The sequence below is a fragment of the Geotrypetes seraphini genome, chromosome 18 (assembly GCF_902459505.1).
Source record: "Geotrypetes seraphini chromosome 18, aGeoSer1.1, whole genome shotgun sequence".
NCBI lineage: Eukaryota > Metazoa > Chordata > Amphibia > Gymnophiona > Dermophiidae > Geotrypetes > Geotrypetes seraphini.
Window position 1 is genome coordinate 726,816 of NC_047101.1, and position 22,620 is coordinate 749,435.

The 22,620-nt window shown below is 46.6% G+C and overlaps 1 protein-coding gene across 3 annotated transcripts in view; it reads right to left on the bottom strand.

The window, feature by feature from the left end:
• KIF20A (kinesin family member 20A) overlaps positions 1-22,620 on the bottom strand; it is a 158,304-nt gene that overhangs the window by 74,882 nt on the left and 60,802 nt on the right. For all 3 annotated transcript variants that reach the window (XM_033927007.1, XM_033927008.1, XM_033927005.1), the window contains exons 6-11: positions 22,050-22,231; positions 12,405-12,504; positions 11,767-11,967; positions 11,490-11,601; positions 11,304-11,372; positions 10,997-11,140 (exon numbers count right to left, since the gene is read on the bottom strand). In XM_033927007.1, coding sequence (XP_033782898.1) covers positions 10,997-11,140; positions 11,304-11,372; positions 11,490-11,601; positions 11,767-11,967; positions 12,405-12,504; positions 22,050-22,231 — 808 coding nt within the window. The remainder of the gene's footprint in view (positions 1-10,996; positions 11,141-11,303; positions 11,373-11,489; positions 11,602-11,766; positions 11,968-12,404; positions 12,505-22,049; positions 22,232-22,620) is intronic.

A 22,620-nucleotide genomic window follows, 5' to 3' on the forward strand; every position in this document is an offset into this window, starting at 1 on the left:
TTTCCCGCCAAAACAGCTCCCTCCATAGCCTGCAGCGGCTGAGAGACCTGAATAGTCTCAGCCGCTAAAACAGGCAAGCCGGCATCAGCTGTCAAAATATCAGCTGAGAGGGAATCCTCTAAAACCCGACCGTCGGCGGCTCGGGGAATCCCTCCGTGGGCGGACGGAGAAGACCGGGTCTCTCCACCGTTCCCTGCCGACTCGCGAGGCACCATCGGCGGGGAGCTCTGGGCGCCTGCAGCCGCTGCCGACGGAGCTCCTCCACCGCACCGGCCTGAACACCGCTTGCACAGGCCGGCCGCGAGTGCCTCGCGTCTGGAGCACAATGAGCACTTTTTCCCTTTAGAAGTGCTCATTGCTCCATACGCGACCTAGCTGTAAAAAAGTGCCGGTTAGTTGAAAAAATACAGTAAAATACAGTTTTCTTAAAGGGATACAACCCTCCAGACCAGCACTACCTCAGGATTTTTTTTTTTTTTTTTTTTTTACAGAACAGACTCCACAGGCTCTCGAAGCAATATGCCTTGCTTGATTTAGGGGGCAAGGCTTACTGCTGAGGCTCCTCTAAAAAAATATGGGGAGGTGGAGGAAGTGGGGGGAGGGACCCCGCTCGTGACCCGCCGGGTTTGACACCCCCGAGGTCGGACGAACCCCCAAACAGAGTCCGTCCAAGCTCCGTCCGGCTAAAAACAGGGACAATAAACCCCTAAACAAATTCCAACAGCCCTACCAAGGGAGATGGGTACAGATCACTCAACACCTGCTGGAGACTGAAAGAAGACTGAGGGAAATAGAGAGGAGGGGCTAGGATATACTGTCCCAAAGTTTTGTTTTCAGTCTCCACCTGCTGGTCATGATTAGATATATACCCAATCGTAAAGTTAACCTCTACTGGTCTGGAGAGTGCTAAAGAATAAGTGTGTATTTATAAGATTATATGAATTTTTCTGATACACTTGTTGTAATATGCAAAACTGAAAAAAGAAATTTTAATATTTTTATTTTAGATGATTTGGAAAGATGTTCAAGTGTTGTATTGAAATTATAATGATTATATTTCTGTACACTTATTGTATGTTTGAAAATGATTCATTAATTTTAATTTCAGTAGGGTGGGGGGGATATATACTTTTGTCAAGTGTTACATTGAAATTTAATGGATATATTATTGTACACTTGTTTATGATTTAAAATGAATAAAGAATTTTTAAAAAATATGCAAAGGTCGGGACATGAACGAAAAACAAGGCCGCGAACGAACGAGGTCCCGCGGCTGCGGCTACCGGGAGCCCCCGGAGCCTGGAACGAAAGTTGTTGGTTTTTTTTCGACGGATTTCAACTACGCGATCAAAGGAAAAACAAAAAAAAAGCACAGCGACTAAGAAAAACAACCCAGCCGCGGTGACAGAAGGCAATTTAGCACGGAGCAAAAACACAACAGGGCTTCTGGCTCCGCGGAAGAAACAGAACTGAGGACCACGAGATGGGGATGCGCCCTCTAGTGGAGGGAGAAGGCATGCACATGCGTGGTGCAGCATAGCAAGCTTGAAACTTCAATCAAGTTTACTTGAAAAGCTGTCTGCGTCGGGGCTCCGTAGATGACGTCACCCACATGTGAGAATATGCTGCCTGCTTGTCCTGGGATAAAATTATATTCGAATATAATATATATCATATAATAATTTAGAACATTTGTTTTACAATTTGATAATAAAATCCATAAAACCCACCCCCACCCACAAAACAATATATATTAAGTAAGTAGGGAAAAATGCTGATTATTCATTATAATACCTTATTAATGGCCCCCCATACATCCTTAAATTTATTAAAATATCCATTTTGAACTGCAAGCGCTCTTTCCATCCTATACATATGACACACCGAGTTCCACCAAAAACAATAATTTAATCTTGTGCAATCTTTCCAGTTATGTTATTTGCTGAATGGCAACTCCTGTTAAAATCATTAAAAGTTTATTATTATTAGCAGATAATTGGCTTTTAGCTCTCATAGACATACCAAATAAAATTGTGTCATATGACAATGCTACATGATTTTCCAACATACAATTTATTTGATCCCAAATTGACTGCCAAAAAGCTTTGATAAATGAACAATTAAACAATAAATGATCTAAAGTTCCAGCCTCGAGATGACAATGCCAACATCTATTAGACTTAGAGCAATCCAATTTTTGTAAACGAACAGGGGTCCAGAGTGCTCTATGCAACAGGAAAAACCATGTTTGCCTCATAGACGCAGACATTGTACATCTCATCCTCCAAGACCAAATACGTGGCCATTGAGATGCATTAATCTGTTGCTTAATCTCAATGCTCCAAATATCTCTAAGTCCAGTCCTTGGTTTCTTATTCGAAGAACCAGATAATAATTTATACCACTGTGCGGCCTAGTGACCCAGAAAGTCTGCCTGAAAGCATAAGAAATCTAAACTAAATTGATTATTAAGAGATTTCCATTCAGGGATCCCTGCCTGAATAGCCTGCTTCAGTTGCAACCATTTATAACTTTGTTTTTTATCAAGGCCAAATTTATATTGCAACTGTGAAAAATCCAGCAGTTTACCATTAGAAATGACATCATTTAAGGCTCGTATACCTGCTTTAATCCAATCCTTCCAGATAATCTTAAAACCGCCTATTTGGATCCTGGAGTTTAGCCATATATTTTGATACGTTGATTTTTGAATGGGAAGAGGTGTTAAATTATTAATATAACGTAAAGTGTCCATTAATATTCTATTGTTTTTACGTATCCTATTTTAATACTGAGAAGATGACGAAGCCTAATGGGAAACATGAGCTGCCATTCTAACCATAACCAATCTGGTAACTTTTCCATGAGTTCTGTGAGGACCCAATACAAACCTTGGCGCATAATATAGGATTGATGGTACCTATAGAAGTTTGGAAAATTTACCCCACCCTCCTTAATTGGCTTTTGTAAAGACACTAAGGCAATTCTTGCAATTTTACCCAGCCAAATAAACTTAGTAAGAATACTATTCAAATTTTTTATAAAAAGACCCCTGGAAAAAAACTGGTATCATCCCCAATTGGTAACAAACAACAGGCAAAATCATCATCTTAACAGTTTGGACTCTTGCCCACCAAGACAAATGTAAAGGATTCCATTGCTTACATAACTCTGTTATTTTTTGCAATAAAAGTCTTTCATTCACTTTCATTGTCTCATCTAGTGTATTTTTTATCCAGATTCCTAAATATTTTATTCCTTCCTCCTTCCATATAAAAGAGAATGAATCAAATAAACCTCTTACACAGTTCTGCCATATTACTCACAGTCTCTGTCAGCATTTGTTTGATTTGCCTCAGTTCCCCCATAACTTCAGCTTTGCTTAACTCCTCTGATACATCAGCAGGAAGCGGAACCTAGCCCCTCCGGTTTCACTCTTACTCTGTCGGGTGCTCGCCATGCTCCCGCTGTCCTCTCCGATATTTTCAGCCGAAAACAGTTTAAAAGGAAATCTTTATTTATTCAACGGTTGCCCAGGTAAGAGGAGCGCTGCGATCACACGACCATTTTGTGTGCGCGCTAAGCCACGCCCCCTGGAATAAGTAGTTATTAATGAATTGGGGTTCGTTCCAAGACAGTGTTTTAAAAACTAAAAGTAGGATTTTAAAGGTAATGCGATGAGTAACAGGAATCCAATGTGATTCGATCGGGATTGCAGACAGAGCTTGATAGGTGTTGAAGAGGTTTAATGAAACCTGGACCCAAGAGGCAGGTCTTAGTGCCAATGCAAATATGGATTCCCTACTTATTCAGACTTTCCTTTCTAACCTCCGTTCTCCTTTGCAGATTCTGGTCAAACAAATGATTTCAGAATGGCCCACTAGTTCTCATGCAGAATTTCAGAATAAATTATTGGAAAAAGGAGCAGTGCGGGGTTTGAACCCCCAAACCTCAGGTTCCTTAGGCTGTAGCGCTAACCACTACGCAACACTCTCTTACGCTTTGAGATCTCTAAGCCTCGGGAAATCCTGCATTATCAGGGCCAGCTACCCACCTGGGGACTGCATCTGTCCGCTCCTCGCGGAAGAAGGGGTCGTGGGTTTCGTAGGGGGCGGGCCCCTGCCGCCGATCGAGGTGGTAATAATCCATCCAGAAGTCCTGGATGTTTTAATTGTGGAGACCCTGGTCACTGGCTTAATCAATGCCCATCTGGCCAGTGCCCAAAGCCGCCCTTTGGACGGACTTTGGTGCAAAGAGGGGAAACCCTGTATACCAGCTGCCCTTGTTATTGTTGACATGTTCTCCCGATGGCTTGAAGTGTTTTCCCACTACAAATGAAAATGCTCAGACTATGGTGAACATTTTACTTCGCAAAATCATCCCTAGGTGGGGATGTCCCACACACATCAACTCAGATAATGGTCCTGCTTTCACTGCCAGAGTATGCAAAGATATAGCTATCGCACTCCGCATTGAGTGGAAATTTCATCTCCCATATCACCCACAGAGTTCCGGTATTGTTGAACGCATGAACAGGACTATTAAAGACAAAATCTGGAAAGCCACAGCTGGCACATTTGTGAATTGGAAAAAATTCCTTCCTATTGTTTTAGCTGAAATTAGGATGTTGCAAAATTAAAATGTTTTTTTCTTTTCTTTTTCTTAGCAGCAGTTCGGATATATACATAGCCATCCCAGTTTTGGCACAAGGATATTTCTGGTGTTTTCCAGGGATCCTCTTTGTCACTGCAGAGATAAAGACGATCCAAAGAGACATTAGCTTTTCTAAATATGAGATGGTTATGATATGCATTATTTGTCCATATACTTTACTCATGTGTTCATCTTTGTTTTGTTTTTCTATAACAATGTGTTTATTTCCAGAGATAAGTTCAGCTCTGAACACTTGACCGATGGAAGAATAGTTTCAAGCCTAGAGCTATGTGTTTTGTCTGTGCCATGTGGTCTGTGTTTTGTCTACTTGTTTTAGTTTGAGGGGTACCCCAGGATACATAACATTGGCCATTTCTAGAGCTAGCTCTTTTCCCACTTTTTACTAGCCCAAATGCGCAATGTTCTTTTTTCCCTATAGTTTGCATATGCTAAATGTAGCTTAGTTAGGGGTTATATTTTTAAGAAAAGGTTTTACTCTATATCTATACAGTGTTTATTCTATGGTGCTCACTAGATATGAACCATTCAGTACACATTTCTGACATAATTTTTTTAAATACATTCAGTACAGAATTATGGTCTCTCTGAATTGCCATAATGGTTATATGCAGCACACAAAAACATATCTTTTTGGAATGTCTGAATATTAAGTACCTTAAGTACCTGAATATTGTCTCTCTTTTGCCATAACTATAACAAGTAAATGCATTAATATTGTCACATGTTGCCACATTCAGTACAGGCAACCTGGTCTCTCTCTCTCTCTCTACATTCAGTACAGGCAACATGGTTTCTCTCCCGTTTTCTATCTCTTAATTGGATCACACTGAAGTACAGCTGCTGAATGATATCTGGACTCTTTTCAAGTCGGTGTATCCCTCTCCTGTATGCACAGACATCATTTAAAGATCCTGTGCAGACATCGTTTCATCCCAAGCGTGCATCTCACCAGTTTAAAGAGACTGTAATTCATCTTCCTGCACCCTGACTGCAAAGACTTTTCCACACATGCTGTACACAATGTTTCCTGTTCGCTGATCTATGGATTCATGATAGCCACTTTCCTAAGAACGCTTTGCTGTACATTTCAAATTATTTACTGCTATGGACATTCCAGACTTTATTTCATATGCTGTACATCTACTACTTCTTGGTATGGGCAATGAGACATTTCATAAGCTGCTGAACTTTATTGAACAACTTAAGAAAACCTCCAAAGAAGTGAATCATACTATCACTTTTGAAAATGGACAGATTACACAAAATTTGCTCCAAGATGCTCATGTCTCAAGTTTGGGAACTTTTCTTTGAGTATTCACCCACTGCAAACCACGTATTTAATGTTTTAATTCACCCTATCGTTATCTTAACTATTCTACAAATTTTGCTATGTATTGTTATGATTCTCCTTTGCTGTAGAATGAAACACGTGTACATTTCTTTTCTCACAAGGTTCCTTCTAACTTTTAAGGCAGTTATACATGAATTTCCAGTATCTTCTCTGACATTTGGCTAATTTGGTTTTAATTTGGCCTATATTGCATTCCCATTACCAGGGTCAGAGATAATATTATCCCATATCCCATACTTACATACTCTCTTATGACATATTTTTACCTTTTATGCCCAAACCTCCTGAGAAAGCTTCCTGCATCCCGTATGCACCATTCATTCGCTCAACGACGGGTAAGATATAAGCATACTGGGATCCTCGCCCAGATGATGGCCTATACCACCTAAGACAGAGGTTTGAACTCATAATGGGAACTGTTTATCTTCATAGCTTGGAGATTCTGCAGGACAGGGGACGTGCTGATATACTGTTAGAGATAGGCAAGGCATCTGCGAAATGCAGACTGGCTAAGGGTACCACAAGCTTGCTTTCATTTCAAAGAATATGGGAGATGTCAGCATAGCTGTTGCAGGCGTTCAGCATTTTCGGTTGGCATAGCTGGTGTCAGCCAAGGCCTATGGGAAATTATATCAATCTGACTCTGGCATGGGAATGCAGATAGACCCTGAGGGCAGGAAGAAGGTTTCAAGTAGTCCTGATTAAATCATGATTAGCTAAAAGGTGTTAATGTCTCATTAAGAGGGTGCTTAGGACAGTGGGTCCAGATGCACAGATAACTAAGATTAATCAGAAACTATTGTCAGAGGCATACTGGAAATTACATTTAACTACAGCCTAGTGTTCTTTTTTGGAAATTATAGGTATGCTTCACTGTTGCAGCATCAGATTTTGCTTTAGGTGATATTTACTGGCTCTGTGGAGACCTTCGGCTCCGTGTTAAACTACCCAGCCAGTAGATAGGCCAGTGCGCTTTAGTTATACATAGATGAGATAGGGGTCCCAAGAGGGGTCCCAGATGAATTCAAGGCCCGAGACCAGGTTAAGGCTGGGTTTGAGTCCCTTATTCCCCTTATTACTATCAATAAGAATGTTGATTGGATTAATTACATTTATTATAATCAGCAACGCTTTGTGAATTACTCTAGGGACGCCTTACAAGGTATTGTTGATCGGTTAGGCCCCACTTCTCAGATGGCTTTCCAAAATCGCATGGCCCTGGATATGATCCTTGCAGAGAAGGGGGGTGTCTGTAAAATTCTCCCCAGTACTTTATCCTGTTGCACCTTTATTCCTGACAATGCAGGTCCCACGGGTAAGGTTACTATGGCCATTAAAAAATTAGAAGACCTCTCTGCTGAACTTAAACGTAATTCTGGTTTATCTAATCCTTGGGATCTGTATTTTAGTTGGATGCAGGGGTGGGTGAAAGACCTTCTTATTGTTATAATCTTTATTATTATCTGCACTCTTGTTGCTTATGTAATTTTTAGACTGTTCCTGCGCTGTTTGACTCATATTACAGCCCCTAAAACCCCTCCTCAAGAGACATATCTAGAATATCTCCCCTTCCACGTTCATGCTGTGCATTTATGACGTCATTTTCATGACGTAAGAGGGGATTGAAAGGACACATTTGAAAGGATAAGTTTTCTGTCTCTGACTATGCTGGAAGTAATCAATCAGAATGTTCGTGTTTACTCTCTTGATGGTTTGGGAAAAGGTCATTTAATCTTGTTAAAGAAGTTATCTGTTTGAGACAATAGAGGTTCGAGCCCCTCACTGCCATGTACCGGTTGAGAGTGATAAGGGAAGCTTTTAACACCTTTTGATTTAAACAATGAAGTACATATCCTGCTCATTCACCCACCCCCCTTTTCTAGTGTTGATTACTTCTTTGAAGCCTATGTATCCTGTCACCAGATATGGTTTGTACTTACGTCATCTGCTAATACCATTGACCCATGTTAAAAAAGTATAAAAGCTGGATGTACTAATAAAAGATTAGGCAATCTCTTTAGAATATTGTCTACGTATCTTTTCTCTCTAAGGAGAATGCCTCCAGATATCCGTACCCAGATGACAGGGTGTTTGCAGGGCAGTTTTGGGACCAAGAAACGGACCTCATTCGTTTCAGCGTCCATCACTGGCGACTTTAAAGTAGCCCGATCCCCCTCCGGGATGGAATACAAACAAGCCATGGCGCGCGCCAACTGAAACTACGCCTCTGACGTATTAAACTCTGCCAGTACAATATCCCAAATATCCTGATGCATAGGAAAAGAGCAGGAAACAGTACAGATCCCCCCTAAGCAGAGGGTCCCCCACATGCGGAGTCTCCGGTGGCGCCTCTTCAAAATGCAGTACTAAGGAGACCTGCTGAATCAGGTCCAGTAGCTCATCCCTCTGAAAAATGTGCACCATGGACGCCTCTTCGCCGGAAGGCAGGAAACCCGACAACCCGCTAACAGCGACCATCCCCTCGAGAGGATCCTGGAAATCCTCAAAAGGGTCCAGGTCCTCATCCAGGTCGACACACTCCTCTGACCACAAATCCTTATTCCAAGCCACCCGCGGGTGCTTAGACGAGGGAGGAGGAGGGGACGCCAAAGAAGAGGGAGCAAAGCCACAGGGGTTGCGGAGGAACCTCACCCCCCCCCTGGGTGCACACAGGACCCCCAGCCACCTGAAAATAGGCTCTGCACAAAGAAAAATTCAAATCAGGGGAAAAAACCCCTGGAGGTCCCAAGGGACTCCCTGCCACAGCAGGGGACCCAGCAGAAACCTGCCCCTGCTTTTCCAATAAAGAGGGAAGGTCACCTGAGGTTGCAGACAAAATGGAGGAGCCAGACTTAGAAAATGGTGAAGTTCCTGCCATAAACAACCCCTCCTGGGCCTGTAGCGGCTGGGAAGCCTGAACAGTCCCAGCCGCAAAATCAGGCAAGCCGGCATCAGCTGTTAAAAAATCAGCTGAGAGGGAATCCTTTGCTTACCGTTGACGGTCAAGGGAATCCCTCCGTGGGCGGTGGAAGAAAACCGGGCCTCCCCACTGCTCTCTCTACTGACTCACAAGATACTATCGGTGGGGAACTCTGGGCACCTGCAGCCGCTGCTGACAGAGCTCCTCCACCGCACCGGCCTGAACACCGCTTGCACAGGCCGGCCACGAGTGCCTCTCGTCTGGAAAACAATGAGCACTTTTTCCCCTGAAGAATGCTCATTGCTCCATACGCAACCTAGCTAAATTTAAAGTGCCGGTTAGAGCAAAAATACAGTAAATTTAAAGGGAAACAACCCTTCAGACTGGCACTACCTCAGGATTTTTTTTTTTTTAACAGAACAGACTCCACAGGCTCTCAAAGCAGTATGCCTTGCTTGATTTAGGGGGGCAAAGCTTACTGCTGAGGCTCCTTTAAAAAAAATGTGGGGAGGTGGAGGAAATGGGGGGTTTGACACCTCTGAGGTCGGACGAACCCCCAAACAGGGCCCACCCAAGCTAAATCCAGCCAAAAACAGGGACTGGAAACCCCTAAACAAATTCCAACAGCCCTACCAAGGGAGATGGGTACAGCTCGCTCAACACCTGCTGGAGACTGAAAGAAGACTGATAGGAATAGGGGAAGAGCTTTGGATTCTTGCTAAGAAGAAAAAATTTAAATTGAATCAGGTTGAGCAGTTGGATGGACCATTCGGGTCTTTATCTGCCGTCATCTACTATGTTACCATGTATGTTAGGTATCTCTTATGTACTATTCCACAGTTTTGTTTCAGTCTCCACCTGCTGGTCATGATTGGGATATATACCCACTTGTAATGATTAACCTCTACCGGTCTGGAGAGTGCTAAAGAACGATCTATTAAGGGATGGAAAATCTCTAGAGCATAGCCATCCCGAATCATCTCTAGGACCCACTGATCCATTGTGATCTTGGTCCACCCCCAGAAAAACTCCCGCAAGCAGGCTTCCAACAGAACCGGGGGAAGGACCTGCAACGAGTCATTGGGCTGAACGAGTGGAGTAGGAGCCACCAGCGGAGTCCCGACCCTGCTCCCTCCCAAAAGGACTGCATGCACTGAAAGAAGTGTCTTCTGGAAGCAAAAGGGGCCGATCCCTGGTCAAGGCGGTACCTATGAAAATCATGCAAACACCCCCGGGTGGTGCTACCCTAAGGCGCTTGGTGAGGTCGGTCCTCTAGTAGTCAAGGCACCTTAGAGTCACTCAAGGCTTGAACCAGCTTATCCAACTCCTCCCCAAAGAGGAAGGAACCTTGAAATGGGAATTTACTGAGCTTAGACTTAGAGGCCGCATCCGTCGACCAACCTTGAAGCTACAAAGTATGGCGAGTCGCTACTCCGAGGGCTATGTACTTGGCCGATGCCCTCAACAGATCATACATGGCATCTGAGAGATAATAAGCACAAGCTCAATCTTAGCCACCTCCTGATTCACTAAAGACCAATCAGCCGACTTCCGGTCAAGGACCCGTTCAGACCACCGGAAACAAGCTTGGGCTAGCAGACCACATATCGCTGCCTGGACAGCCAAGGCAATGACAGCAAAACTCTGTTTAAGGAGAGCCTCCATCTTACCGTCCTAGAGTTTCTCAGGGCTGAATCACCCTCAACTGGCACGGTGTGTCGACTTGCAATAGGCAAAACCACCGCATCAACCACAGGAAACTTAAAAGTATCCTTATCCCCATCAGGAATGAGATAAAGTCTAGCAGCCCATTTCAATGTTTCCCTTTAATCGGTCACTACAGTTTAATTGACAGATAACTGAATAGCAGCAATGTTTTCTTCATAACAAGAAGACCCTTTGCAAAATATTCTCTATTCTGTTTTCCCTTGTTATTTTTTGTAAAATTGTTCTGAATTTTCCAATAGAGGCAATTAAAAAGTCAAAATAACCAACCATTTCTGAAGCCAAATTCTGCAAAAGATAAACTTTCTTCCTATTCTACAACTTACTTATGCTGCTGGTTCTGCCGCAGTGCACTAATGCACCGTCCTAATGTGTGCAATGAGGTGTTAATGTTGTTTGCCTCCTTCATTCTATCTCCACATCTTTGATTTTTGCAGCGCTCTGATCCAGCCAAGTCACACAGAGACAGCCTGAAAAAAGGGGGGGGGGGGGGATAGAAAAAAAAAAGTCTACTATTATTTACTACTAATTATTATTTTTAAAGCACTGAAAGTACAAAGTAGCTTCTTGCATCCCTTTTCCCCCCTCTCCCTCACGATGTTTAGCCCTTCTGTAGCCAACTTTCAAACTTACTCGCTGATTCTGGGAGCTAATTCAGATCCTCTCTCTAGATGCAGAATCCGGATAGAAAAGATGCTGTGACTGTCAGAAAAATATAAGAACGATTAGGTTAATTTTCTGATAATCAGGTTTAGCCCCTTCCTCGATTTCTCCTCCAACAGAAGCAATAAATACAATTTCTCAGTCTTGTTTGCATACCTTCTACTGGAGCTCTGATTGAGGTGAGTACTGGCAAAGCTTTGATTCTTCTGTCCAATCCTCAACATTTTCCATGCCTCTTCTGCATTGCGCACATTAATCCAGTTCAGATCTGGGAATAAAAAGATTATTCTATAAGACGGCAAAACTTACTACCATTGGCCCCACTACATTTGCTTACTGAACAGCCCCCCCCTTCATCTCCTATATTCACCAATCCTCCTTGCCTTCACACAACATACATGCCTTCCTTCCTCATGCTCCACAATCTCTCTACCTTTGACATAAGGGTTTCCATTCTTGTCCTCAGAGAGTCTCAGTGCTGTCCTTTTACGACTAGAGCCACAGGGGATCTGTTCCAGTAAGTCATAGAGGAATTCATTGTAGATTTCAAAGAAGGAGACCCAGACAGAGAACTGTGTCTCCCCTATGTTCTGGAGCAGAGTGTCATCAGGATCAGCCCATCGGGAAGCAGAGTCTGAGAGACAAAGTTGCAGTTTGAAAACTGCTCACACATCTTTATCTTTGGTCCTCACTGTATACATTCCTCTTTATCTGGGACCTGCAAGCACTCCAAAACTAAGAGGAGAATCATGCACAATCATGCAACTGCTGGTTACTCTGTTTAACCCATAATCACCAGGTGTCTTTTACCCTGTAGGAATTATTATACCATCAAAAAAGGTTGGGTGGTATAAAAGCTCCTGTGTTGGATTGGAGAGACCCTCACGCCTATCTTCTCCACTCAAGAAAAATCAAAACGAATTATATTGGATCAACACAGCAAGATTTCAAACATTTATCTAATCGAGTTTCCCACAACACAGTCTTGTCATGGAACAGAAAAATCCCCCAACAGCAACCAGAGTAGGAGTAGAGTACAGAGTTTCTAAGCTTGCTGGCACAAAGATACACCTTCTAGATGGTTGTTTGTCTGCAGGACAGAGGAGAATCCAGCAATGCCGCTGTCAGAGCTGGCACTAAGATTCCTCTTCAAGGAAGTCATCAGATCCTCCTATAAAAAAAGTACAAAAAAGAATGATTGTTAGTTAGTCCATAAGCACAATCAGAGAAAGATGAAGCTCATCTACATCACATAAGAGAATTCTCAAATGACTAAATATGGCAAATCTTAAATTTAAGTACAGGCAGTCCCCAGCTTACGAACGTCTGACTTACATCAAATTCATAATTACGAACCGGGCTGCTTTTTCCTTCTGTGTCCCAAAACGCCCCTCTCCCTCCGTTCCTTCCGTATCTCAATGCACCCCTCTTCCTCCCTCGATTCTTTGTCCCAGGTTCGTGCCTCCCTCCCATGGGTATTTACCTGTTATGGCTGGCTCTCTCCTCCTCCCTTCCAGTAAGGAGAAATTAGGTTCTTACCTGCTAATTTACTTTCTTTTAGCTTCTCCAGACCAGTAGAGGTTAATCTTTACGAATGGGTATATATCCAATCATGACCAGCAGGTGGAGACTGAAAACAAAACTGTGGGACAGTATATAATATACTCCCTTCTCTATTTACATCAGTCTGCCGAATAGCCAAGCAGAACTAAGAACTGGAAAACAGAAAGAAAACAATACTCCGAACAGGAGTAACAAATAACATACCCAAATGCTGTTGGAAAATGCAGAGGAGAAATACCAGAAGGAAAATGTCCCCACAGCTCGCCAGCTAAGCCAGCCGAGCCACAGCCGCTGTTCTTTAATTCTCCCCGGCCCTAGAAAAATACTAGAACCGCAGCAAAAAACAAAAACTGCCCGCAAAACAGCCCCAAGAACAACAACAACAGACAGGGTGGGGACCTCTACTGGTCTGGAGAAGCTAAAAGAAAGTAAATTAGCAGGTAAGAACCTAATTTCTCCTTCTTTAGCACTCTCCAGACCAGTAGAGGTTAATCTTTACGAATGGGACGTACCAAAGCAGTCCCCATCACGGGTGGGACCCCCGAAGGGCCGACACCAGAACCCACACACCGAACACCACGTCCTGACGCGCCAGAACATCTACCCGAAAAAGTCTGACAAAGGAATACAAGGAAGACCAAACCGCAGCCTTACAAATGTCCACTGGAGGCACGAGCGACGACTCAGCCCAAGAAGCCGCCTGACCCCGAGTAGAATGAGCTTTGAGAAACTCCGGAACGGGCTGCTGCCCCAGAAGAGAAGCGGAAGCAATAGTCTCCTTGATCTAGCATGCAATAGTAGCCCTAGAAGCGCCAGCCCCCCTAAGAGGACCAGTCAGAAGGACAAAGAGAAGATTTTATTTCCTGATCTCCTGGGTCCGTTGCACATAAGAGCGAAGGACCCGACCAACATCCAACTTGCTCAGCTGTCTTTGCTCAGAAGAGCCCTCCCAACTACCCAAGACCGGGAGGACCACAGATTGATTGACATGAAAAGGAAAAACTACTTTTGGCAGAAAAGGAAGGAACAGGCCTCAAGACAACCTGCTCCCTAGAAAACTCCAAGAAGGGAGCCCTACAAGAGAAAACTTGTAGCTCAGAAACACGCCTAGCGGAAGAAATGTCCACCAAAAAGACCGTCTTCAGAGGAAGGTCCTTCAAAGAGCAGCCGCCCAACGGTTCAAAGGGCGGGTGCATCAGAATAGAGAGAACCAGACTGAGATTCCAAGAGGGAATAGAGGACCGCACGGGAGGCCTGAGCACCTTGGCCGCCCGCAAAAAGCGAATCACATCAGGAATGGCTGTCAAACGCTGACCCGTCACAAACCCCCGAAAGGCTGACAAGGCCACAAGCTGAACCCGGAGAGAAGCCGAAGCCAGGCCTCTATCCAGGCCATCTTGCAAGAACTCTAGGATATTAGGCATAGAAACGCGAAGAGAGACCACTCCCCGCACCTGGCACCACCCCTCAAAGAAGTGCCAAATCCACACAGAAGCCTGAGAGGTAGAAAGCCTCCAGGACCCCAAGAGTGTAGAAATCACCCTATCTGAATACCCCTTCTTACCAAGGCGACCCCTTTCAAAAGCCAAGCCGTAAGACAGAAGGGAGACGGGTCGAACACGGGAATGGGACCCTGCGACAGAAGGTTGTCCAAGGGAGGCAGAGGAAGAGGATCCGCCACCAGAGTGTCACAGATCTGCGTATCACGGATGTCGAGGCCAATCTGGAGCCACCAGAACCACCAGACCCGGATGGCGAACAATGCGGAGAAGAACTCTGCCCACTAATGGCCAAGGAGGGAACATGCACAACAACCCCTCTGTTGGCCATGGTTGAACCAGAGCATCCAGACCCTCGGCCAGCCCATCCCTGCGACGACTGAAGAAGCGGAACCACCTCGGCCTTGCCACTCGTGGCCGACAGGTCCATCAGGGACTGACCCCAAGTCTGCATTATCAACTGAAAAGCCACAGGGCTGAGACACCACTCTCTGTGATCTAAGATGTGACTGAGGAAGTTCGCCTGAACATTCTCCACCCCGGCCATATGAGAGGCCGAGAGGTCCAGAAGGCGTGACTCCGCCCCAAAGCATGAGCCGAGCCGCCTCCTCCGCCACCTGAGTGCTCTTGGTGCCTCAACGATTGACATAAGCCACCGCTGTGGCATTGTCAGACCGGACTCTGACCGACTTGCCCATCAAAAGGGAGCGGAAGGCTAACAGCGCCAGAGGGACGGCTCTGGTCTCCAACATGTTGATTGACCAGGACGCCTCCTCCATGGACCAGGTGCCCTGAGCTGAGTGACCTAGACACTGAGCCCCCCCAACCGAGGAGACTGGCATCCATGAGAAGCACCGTCCACTGCGATAGATCCAGACTCATCCTCTGGACCAGATGAGAGGTCTGGAGCCACCAAAGAAGACTGCAGCGCGCCAAGCCTCACAGAGGGACAGGGACCTCCAAACTGAGCCTCTGGGGTGACCATCTACGGAGCAGAGCATACTGAAGAGACATGTGGGCCCGCGCCCACCTCACAACATCCAGGAACGCTGCCATCGACCCCAAGACTTGGAGGAAATCCTGCGCCCGAGGACACCAGGACGCCAAAAGAAGGCGAATCTGAGATTGCAATTTGCTTACCCGGGCCTCTGGAAGGAAGACCTTCCCCAAGGAGGTGTCGAACAGAACTCCAAGCGGGGACCAACTGACTCTTGGAACAGAACTCCAAGCGGGGATGCTGAGCGGGGACCAACCGACTCTTGGAAAGGTTGACCACCCAGCCCAGTGACCAGAGAAACTCAACCACCCGAGCTGTAACTCGGGCGCTCTCCTGCAACGACTTCGCCCGAAACAACCAGTCATCCCAGAAGGGGTGCACCAGAATGCCCTCTGACTGCAATGCCGCCATGACGACCACCATCAACTTGGCGAACGTCCGGGGAGTCGTGGCCAGGCCCAAGGGAAGCACACAGAACTGATAGTGCAGACCCAATATCGCAAAGCAAAGAAAGAGCTGAGGAGAGGCCCAAATGGAAACAGGCAAGTAGGCCTCCGCCAGAGCGAGAGAAGTCAGGAACTCCCCCAGCTGAACCGCCAGAAGGACAGACTGCAGTGTGTCCATGCGAATAAAAGGGAATTCTGAGAGTCCTGTTGACCTCAGTTTAAACCAAGGATGGGCCAAAAGGTCCCCTCCCTTTAGGGCCCCATAAAGGAAATGGCGTACCAGCCGATACCGCACTCCTGAGGGGACACTGGACAACTGCTTTGAGATCTAGCAAGCGCTGAAGGGTCTGGCGAAAGGCTAGCGTCTCCCATGCCACCTGACATGGAAAGGCTAGATATGATCCGGCAGAGAGCGGGCAAAATTCAAGTACATAACCATCCCGCACCACCACCAGGACCCACTGATCGGACGTGATCTTGGCCCACTTTGGAAACAAGTTGCGAAGCCGGGCACCCACGGGAACCAAAGGGGGCGCCGGCAAAGAGACATCGCGCAGGACGGGCAGCAGGGGAACCGGGGGGGAACTCCCAGCCCCCCGACGGGCCCCCTGAAAAGACTGCATGCGCTAAGCCAACCGACCCCGGGGAAAAACCGGAAGCCTGGAAAGAAGCAGTCCCATGCCCCAGGCGAAACTTGCGAAATTCCCGCAGATGCCCCCGGGCAATGCCAACCCGAGAAGCCGGGCGGGCACGGTCCTCAGGCAGATGGGGCACCTCAGAGTCCGTCAGAGTCTGAACCACCGGATCTAAGTCCTCTCTAAACAAAAAACAACCCCCGAAAGGGAAATTTTGGGAAGTTCAGTTTTGGACGCGGCAACCGCCGACAAAGCGCGAAGCCACAAGGTACAGCGTGCGGCCACCAAAAGTCCCAGACTTAGCAGCACCAAGTCACAAAGAACAACCGAGAGGAACGAGGCAGTCATCTCAAACTTCACCACCTCCTGATCCACTAAGGACCAGTCATCAGACTCACGATCCAGGACATGCTCAGACCATCAAAACACGGTGCGAGCCACCAGCCCCACACAAATAGCTGCTGGGACCCCCAAGGCAGAGACATCAAAATTATACTTAAGAAGTGTCTCTAACGTACGCTCCTCAGAGACCCTAAGAGCAGAACCATCCATAACAGGCACGGTAAGCCGCTTAGGAAGTGCCGAGACCACCGCGTCCCCCATTGGCGAAATTAAGGTAGCCCTATCCCCCTCCGGGATGGGATACCCATGAGCCAAGGCGCACACCAAACGAAACGGCGCCCATAGGCCACTGCGCCAACACAAAATCCCGAAAATCCTGACGCACAGGAAAAGAGCGGGAAACAGGACAGACCCCCTGAAGCAGAGGGGCCCCCATATGCGGGGTCTCCGGTGGCGCAACTTCAAAAATGCATCACCAAGGAGACCTGCTACATCAGGTCTAAAAGCTCATCTCTCTGAATAAAAAGCGCACCACGGACGCATCTGCTCTGGAAGACGGGAAACCCACCGCCCCGCTGCCAGCGGGCGTCCCCTCTAGAGGATCCTGGAAGCCCGCCAAAGCCGCCAGGTCCTCAACCATGCCAACACGCTCCTCCGATCACCAATTCGCAATCAAGCCCCCCCGCGGGCGCTTGGATGAGGGAGAAGGAAGAGGGGACGCCAAACGAAAAGAGGGAGGCAAAGCCATAGAGGGCGCGGAGGGAAACCACCCCCGAAACCCCCCAGGTGCACGTGGGACCCCCAATTGTCTGCACAAAGAAAGAAATTAAATTGGGGACAAAAAACCCCTGGGGGTCCCCAGGGACTCCCTGCCCCAGCAGGGGTCCCTGCTGAAACCTGCCCCTGTGTTTGCAATACAGGGAGAAGGTCACCTGAGGTTGCAGACAAAATGGAGGGGCCAGACAGAGAAAATAGCGAAGTTCCCGCCAAAAATGCTCCCTCCATGGCCTGTAGCGGCTGAGAAGGCTGAACAGTCCCAGCCGCTAAAACAGGCAAGTCGGCATCAGCTGTCAAAAAATCAGCTGAGAGGGAATCCTTCGGGGAATCCCTCCGTGGGCGGTTGGGGAAGACCGGGCTTCCCCACTGCTCCCAGCCGACTCGCGAGGCACCATCAGCGGGGAGCTCTGGGCGCCTGCAGCCGCTGCCGAAGGAGCTCCACCACCTCACCGACCCAAACCGCCGAGTTCAGGCCGGCCGCGAGTGCCTCGCGGCTGGACCTAATTGTGTCCCACTCCCCCGGAGAAGGGCACAATTGCTCCATACGCGACCTAGCTAGAAAAAAGTGCCAGTTAGATGAAAAAATACAGTAAAATACAGTTTTCTTAAAGGGAAATCCTCCAGACCAGCACTGCCTCAGGATTTTTTTTTTTTTTACAGAACAGACTCCACAGGCTCTCGAAGCAATATGCCTTGCTTGATTTAGGGGGCAAGGCTTACTGCTGAGGCTCCTCTAAAAAAATGTGGGGAGGTGGAGGAAGTGGGGGGAGGGACCCCGCTCGAGACCCGCCGGGTTTGACACCCCCGAGGTCGGACGGACCCCCAAACAGGGCCCGCCCAAGCTCCGTCTGGCCAAAAACAGGGACTATAAACCCCCTAAACAAATTCCAACAGCCCTACCAAGGGAGATGGGTACAGATCACTCAACACCTGCTGGAGACTGATGTAAATAGAGAAGGGAGTATATTATATACTGTCCCACAGTTTTGTTTTCAGTCTCCACCTGCTGGTCATGATTGGATATATACCCATTCGTAAAGATTAAACTCTACTGGTCTGGAGAGTGCTAAAGAACACTTGTTTCTCTTCAGAAAGCTGTGGCTGACCCAGAAGCCTATCCTCCAACGTCAGAGGTAAGTCTTCAGGGACAGCTGCTGGCCGTATGTAGGAGCCGCTGCCTGTGACTTTGTGAAGAGAAATAAGTGTGGCTGGAAGGAAGGAGGAGAGAACTGGCCATAACAGGTAAACACCCACAAGAAGGAGGCACAAACTTGGGACACAGAATTGAGAAAGGGAGGAAGAAGTGCACGTTGAGACACAGAAGGAAATAAGGGAGTACAAACGTCAAACAAAGGATGGAAAGAAGGAGGGAAGGAGCATGAATGGAAGAATGGATGCTGAGGTGGGGGAGAGAATAGAAAGGGAGAATTGTTGGGCACAAGGATCTGTGTGAGAGGGAAAGAGACGGTGCACATGGGGAAATGAAGAAAGAGGATAATTGTTGGGCGTAGGAAGGAAGAGAATTATTGGACATGGTGGTGGGAGAGGAGCGAGATAGATATGCATGTGGAAGAGAAAGATGAGAGGGAGAAATGTAGGATGTGGTGGTGGAGAAGGAACAATGGGATGGATAGAAAGGGGCCTCAAGGAGATGGAGAATGTGGACAAAATACTAGAATCAGTCTTTGGGAGGGAAGGAGAAATTAGGTTTTTACCTATTAATTTACTTTCTTTTAGCTTCCCCAGACCAGTAGAGGTTAATCTTTACGAATGGGTATATATCCAATCATGACCAGCAGGTGGAGACTGAAAACAAAACTGTGGAATAGTATATAATATATTCCCTTCTCTATTCTCATCAGTCTGCCGAATAGCCAAGCAGAACTAAGAACTGGAAACAGAAATAAACAATCCTCCGAACAAGACTAACATATCCAAATGCTGTTGGAAAATGCAGAGGAGAAATACCAGAAGGAAAATGTCCCCAAAGCTTACCAGCTAAGCCATTAGAGCCACAGCCGCTGTTCTTTAATTCTCCCCGGCCCTAGAAAAATACTAGAACCCGCAGCAAAAAACAAAAACTGCCCGCGCAACAGCCCCAACACACCAATAACAGACAGGGTGGGGACCTCTACTGGTCTGGAGAAGCTAAAAGAAAGTAAATTAGCAGGTAAGAACCTAATTTCTCCTTCTTTAGCCCTCTCCAGACCAATAGAGGTTAATCTTTACGAATGGGACGTAGCAAAGCAGTCCCTCACACGGGCGGGACCCCCGAAGGGCTGACACCAGAACACTCACACCGAACACTGCGTCCCGACGCGCCTGAACATCTACCTGAAAGTGTCTGACAAAGGAATACAAGGAAGACCAAACCGCAGCCTTACAAATGTCCACTGGAGGCACGAGCGACGACTCAGCCCAAGAAGCCGCCTGACCCCGAGTGGAATGAGCTTTGAGAAACTCCGGAACGGGCTTCTGCCTCAGAAGAGAAGCGGAAGCAATAGTCTCATTGATCCAGCGTACAATAGTAGCCTTAGAAGCGCCAGCCCCCCTACGAAGACCTGCCAGAAGGACAAAGAGATGATCTTATTTCTTGATCTCCTGGGTCCGCTGCACATAAGAGCGAAGGACCCGACCAACATCCAACTTGCGCATCTGTCTTTGCTCAGAAGAGCCCTCCCGAGTACCCAAGACCAGGAGGACCACAAATTGATTGACATGAAAAGGAGAAACTACTTTTAGCAGAAAAGGAAGGAACAGGCCTCAAGAAAACCCGCTCCCTAGAAAACTCCAAGAAGGGAGCCTTACAAGAGAAAACCTTCAGAAACACGACTAGAGGAAGAAATGTCCACAAAAAAGACCGCCTTCAGAGTAAGGTCCTTCAAAGAGCAGCCACCCAACAGTTCGAAGGGCGGGTGCACCAGAACAGATAGAACCAGATTGAGATCCCAAGGGCCGCAGGGGAGGCTTGAGCAACTTGGCCGCCCGCAAAAAGCGAATCACATCAGGAATGGCTGCCAAACGCTGACCTAAACTAAACTAAACCTTAAGTTTGTATACCGCATCACCTCCACAGAAGTAGAGCTCAACACGGTTCACAGGAATAGATATAGAAGGAACTCCAACGAAAGTAGAAGTACATATTAAAGAGAAAGTTTAGAGGGACTTAGTATATTGAATAGGGAGAGGTCAATTATATTTTAAAGCCAAGTTTTCAAATGTTTTCGGAAGAGTTGGAGGGAGCCTAGACTCCGAAGCGGGGCAATAAAGCTGTTCCACAGTTCGGTGATCCTGAAGACGATGGATGTCCCTAATTTTCCTGAATGGGATATGCCTTTTAAAGAGGGGAAGGATAGTTTGAATTTTTGAATGGATCTGGTGGTGTTGGGATTCGAGGAGTTCCAGGATAGTGGTTTAGCTCAGTTTAGTTAGTTTAGATTGGCATCCGTGAGAAGCACCGTCCACTGCGGTAGATTCAGACTCACCCTCTGGACCAGATGAGAGGGCTGTAGCCACCAACGAAGACTGCAGCGCGCCAAGCCTCGCAGAGGGACAGGGACACCCAAACTGTGCCACTGGGGTGACCACCTCTGGAGCAGAGCATACTGAAGAGGTCACATGTGGGCCCGCGCCCACCTCACCACGTCCAGGAACGCTGCCATTGACCCCAAGACTTGGAGGAAATCCTGTGCCCGAGGACACCGGGACGCCAAAAGAAGGCAAAACTGAGATTGCAATTTGCTTCCCCGGGCCTCTGGAAGGAAGACCTTCATCAAGGAGGTGTCGAACAGAACCCCAAGGTAGTCCCCACCTGCTAGTAGAGGAGCGTAAACCCATCCGTTTCTGTGTCGGTCTGGAGTGATGCTAAATAGGTCTGTGGCATTCCTTTGCAGTCGCCGTTTTGTGTTCATTTTGGCAGCACTCAGGTTTAGCCTTGCTGGCAAAGTGGAACAGAAGTACATCTCAGAGATCTCCAAGTTCCCTGTCTATTGAAGTCTCCTTTAGAAGACAGGCGTGCCAAACAATTATGGCATTCTCAGTCTTTACCCACCTGCTGGTAGGCGTGCCCTCCTATCTAGACCTATCTGGCTGGATGTTAAGGAAACACTATAGTATTTTCCAACTGCCATTTTAGAGTAATTGAAGTAATTGAAATAAAGTTAATGAATTAGTGGTCACATTGTTGCACAAGAGAAATATGATGGACTCCTATTAGTTTTTAAGACCTGGACTCCATCAAGACAATGCTTCCTATCACTGTAGACAACCTCTTCTGCATGATATAAAGTCACCCCTGATTTATTTGCCAGCAGTCTTTGGTACTGTTGATTACAAAATTTTATTGAAAAGGCTATCTGATGTGTTTTGAAGGTCTATCATGATAGAATTGTAATTTCACAGAACAAAAAAATAAACAACTTTCAATACAGTAGCATTTGTAAGCTTTAACTATATACCTCTCGGAGTCCAGAAAGCAGTTCCATTTTCCTCTCCTCTTCCTGGCGCACCTGCCTGCTGTCTAACCACCTCACTTCAGAAAGGGATGGCTTCAGATCTGAGCCTTTATACAGTCTCTCTTGAATGCTGCTGAAAATTAGAGCCAAGGAACGGGGCAAAATTCCTCCTTCTTTATTGTTTCCTAGGGAGGAAACATGAAAAAAGGCACTTTTTTAATGGAAGATTAGATCCTTACCTTGGTAATCTTTTTTCTGTTAGCAGACACAGGATTCTGTACTGAAGCTGTTGTCCTCCCATAGTCGTGAACTTTGCAGAAGGATGTCACTCAAAATCTTTCAACTCCTCCCTTTCACCAGTGGAGAATAGCTCCCTCATTAGTTAGTACCAAAGAAATAGAACTCCACTGAAACAGAAAAGAGAAGGAGGGTCACAGAGAATTCCCCGAGACAAACCTCATTCCTGTTCTGCTCTGTAAATCATGACTAAAGAACAAAGATTAACAATAAGCATGAACTTAATCAAACGTAAAGGTATCCAGGAACCAACTTGCAATGTACAACGAGCACTATG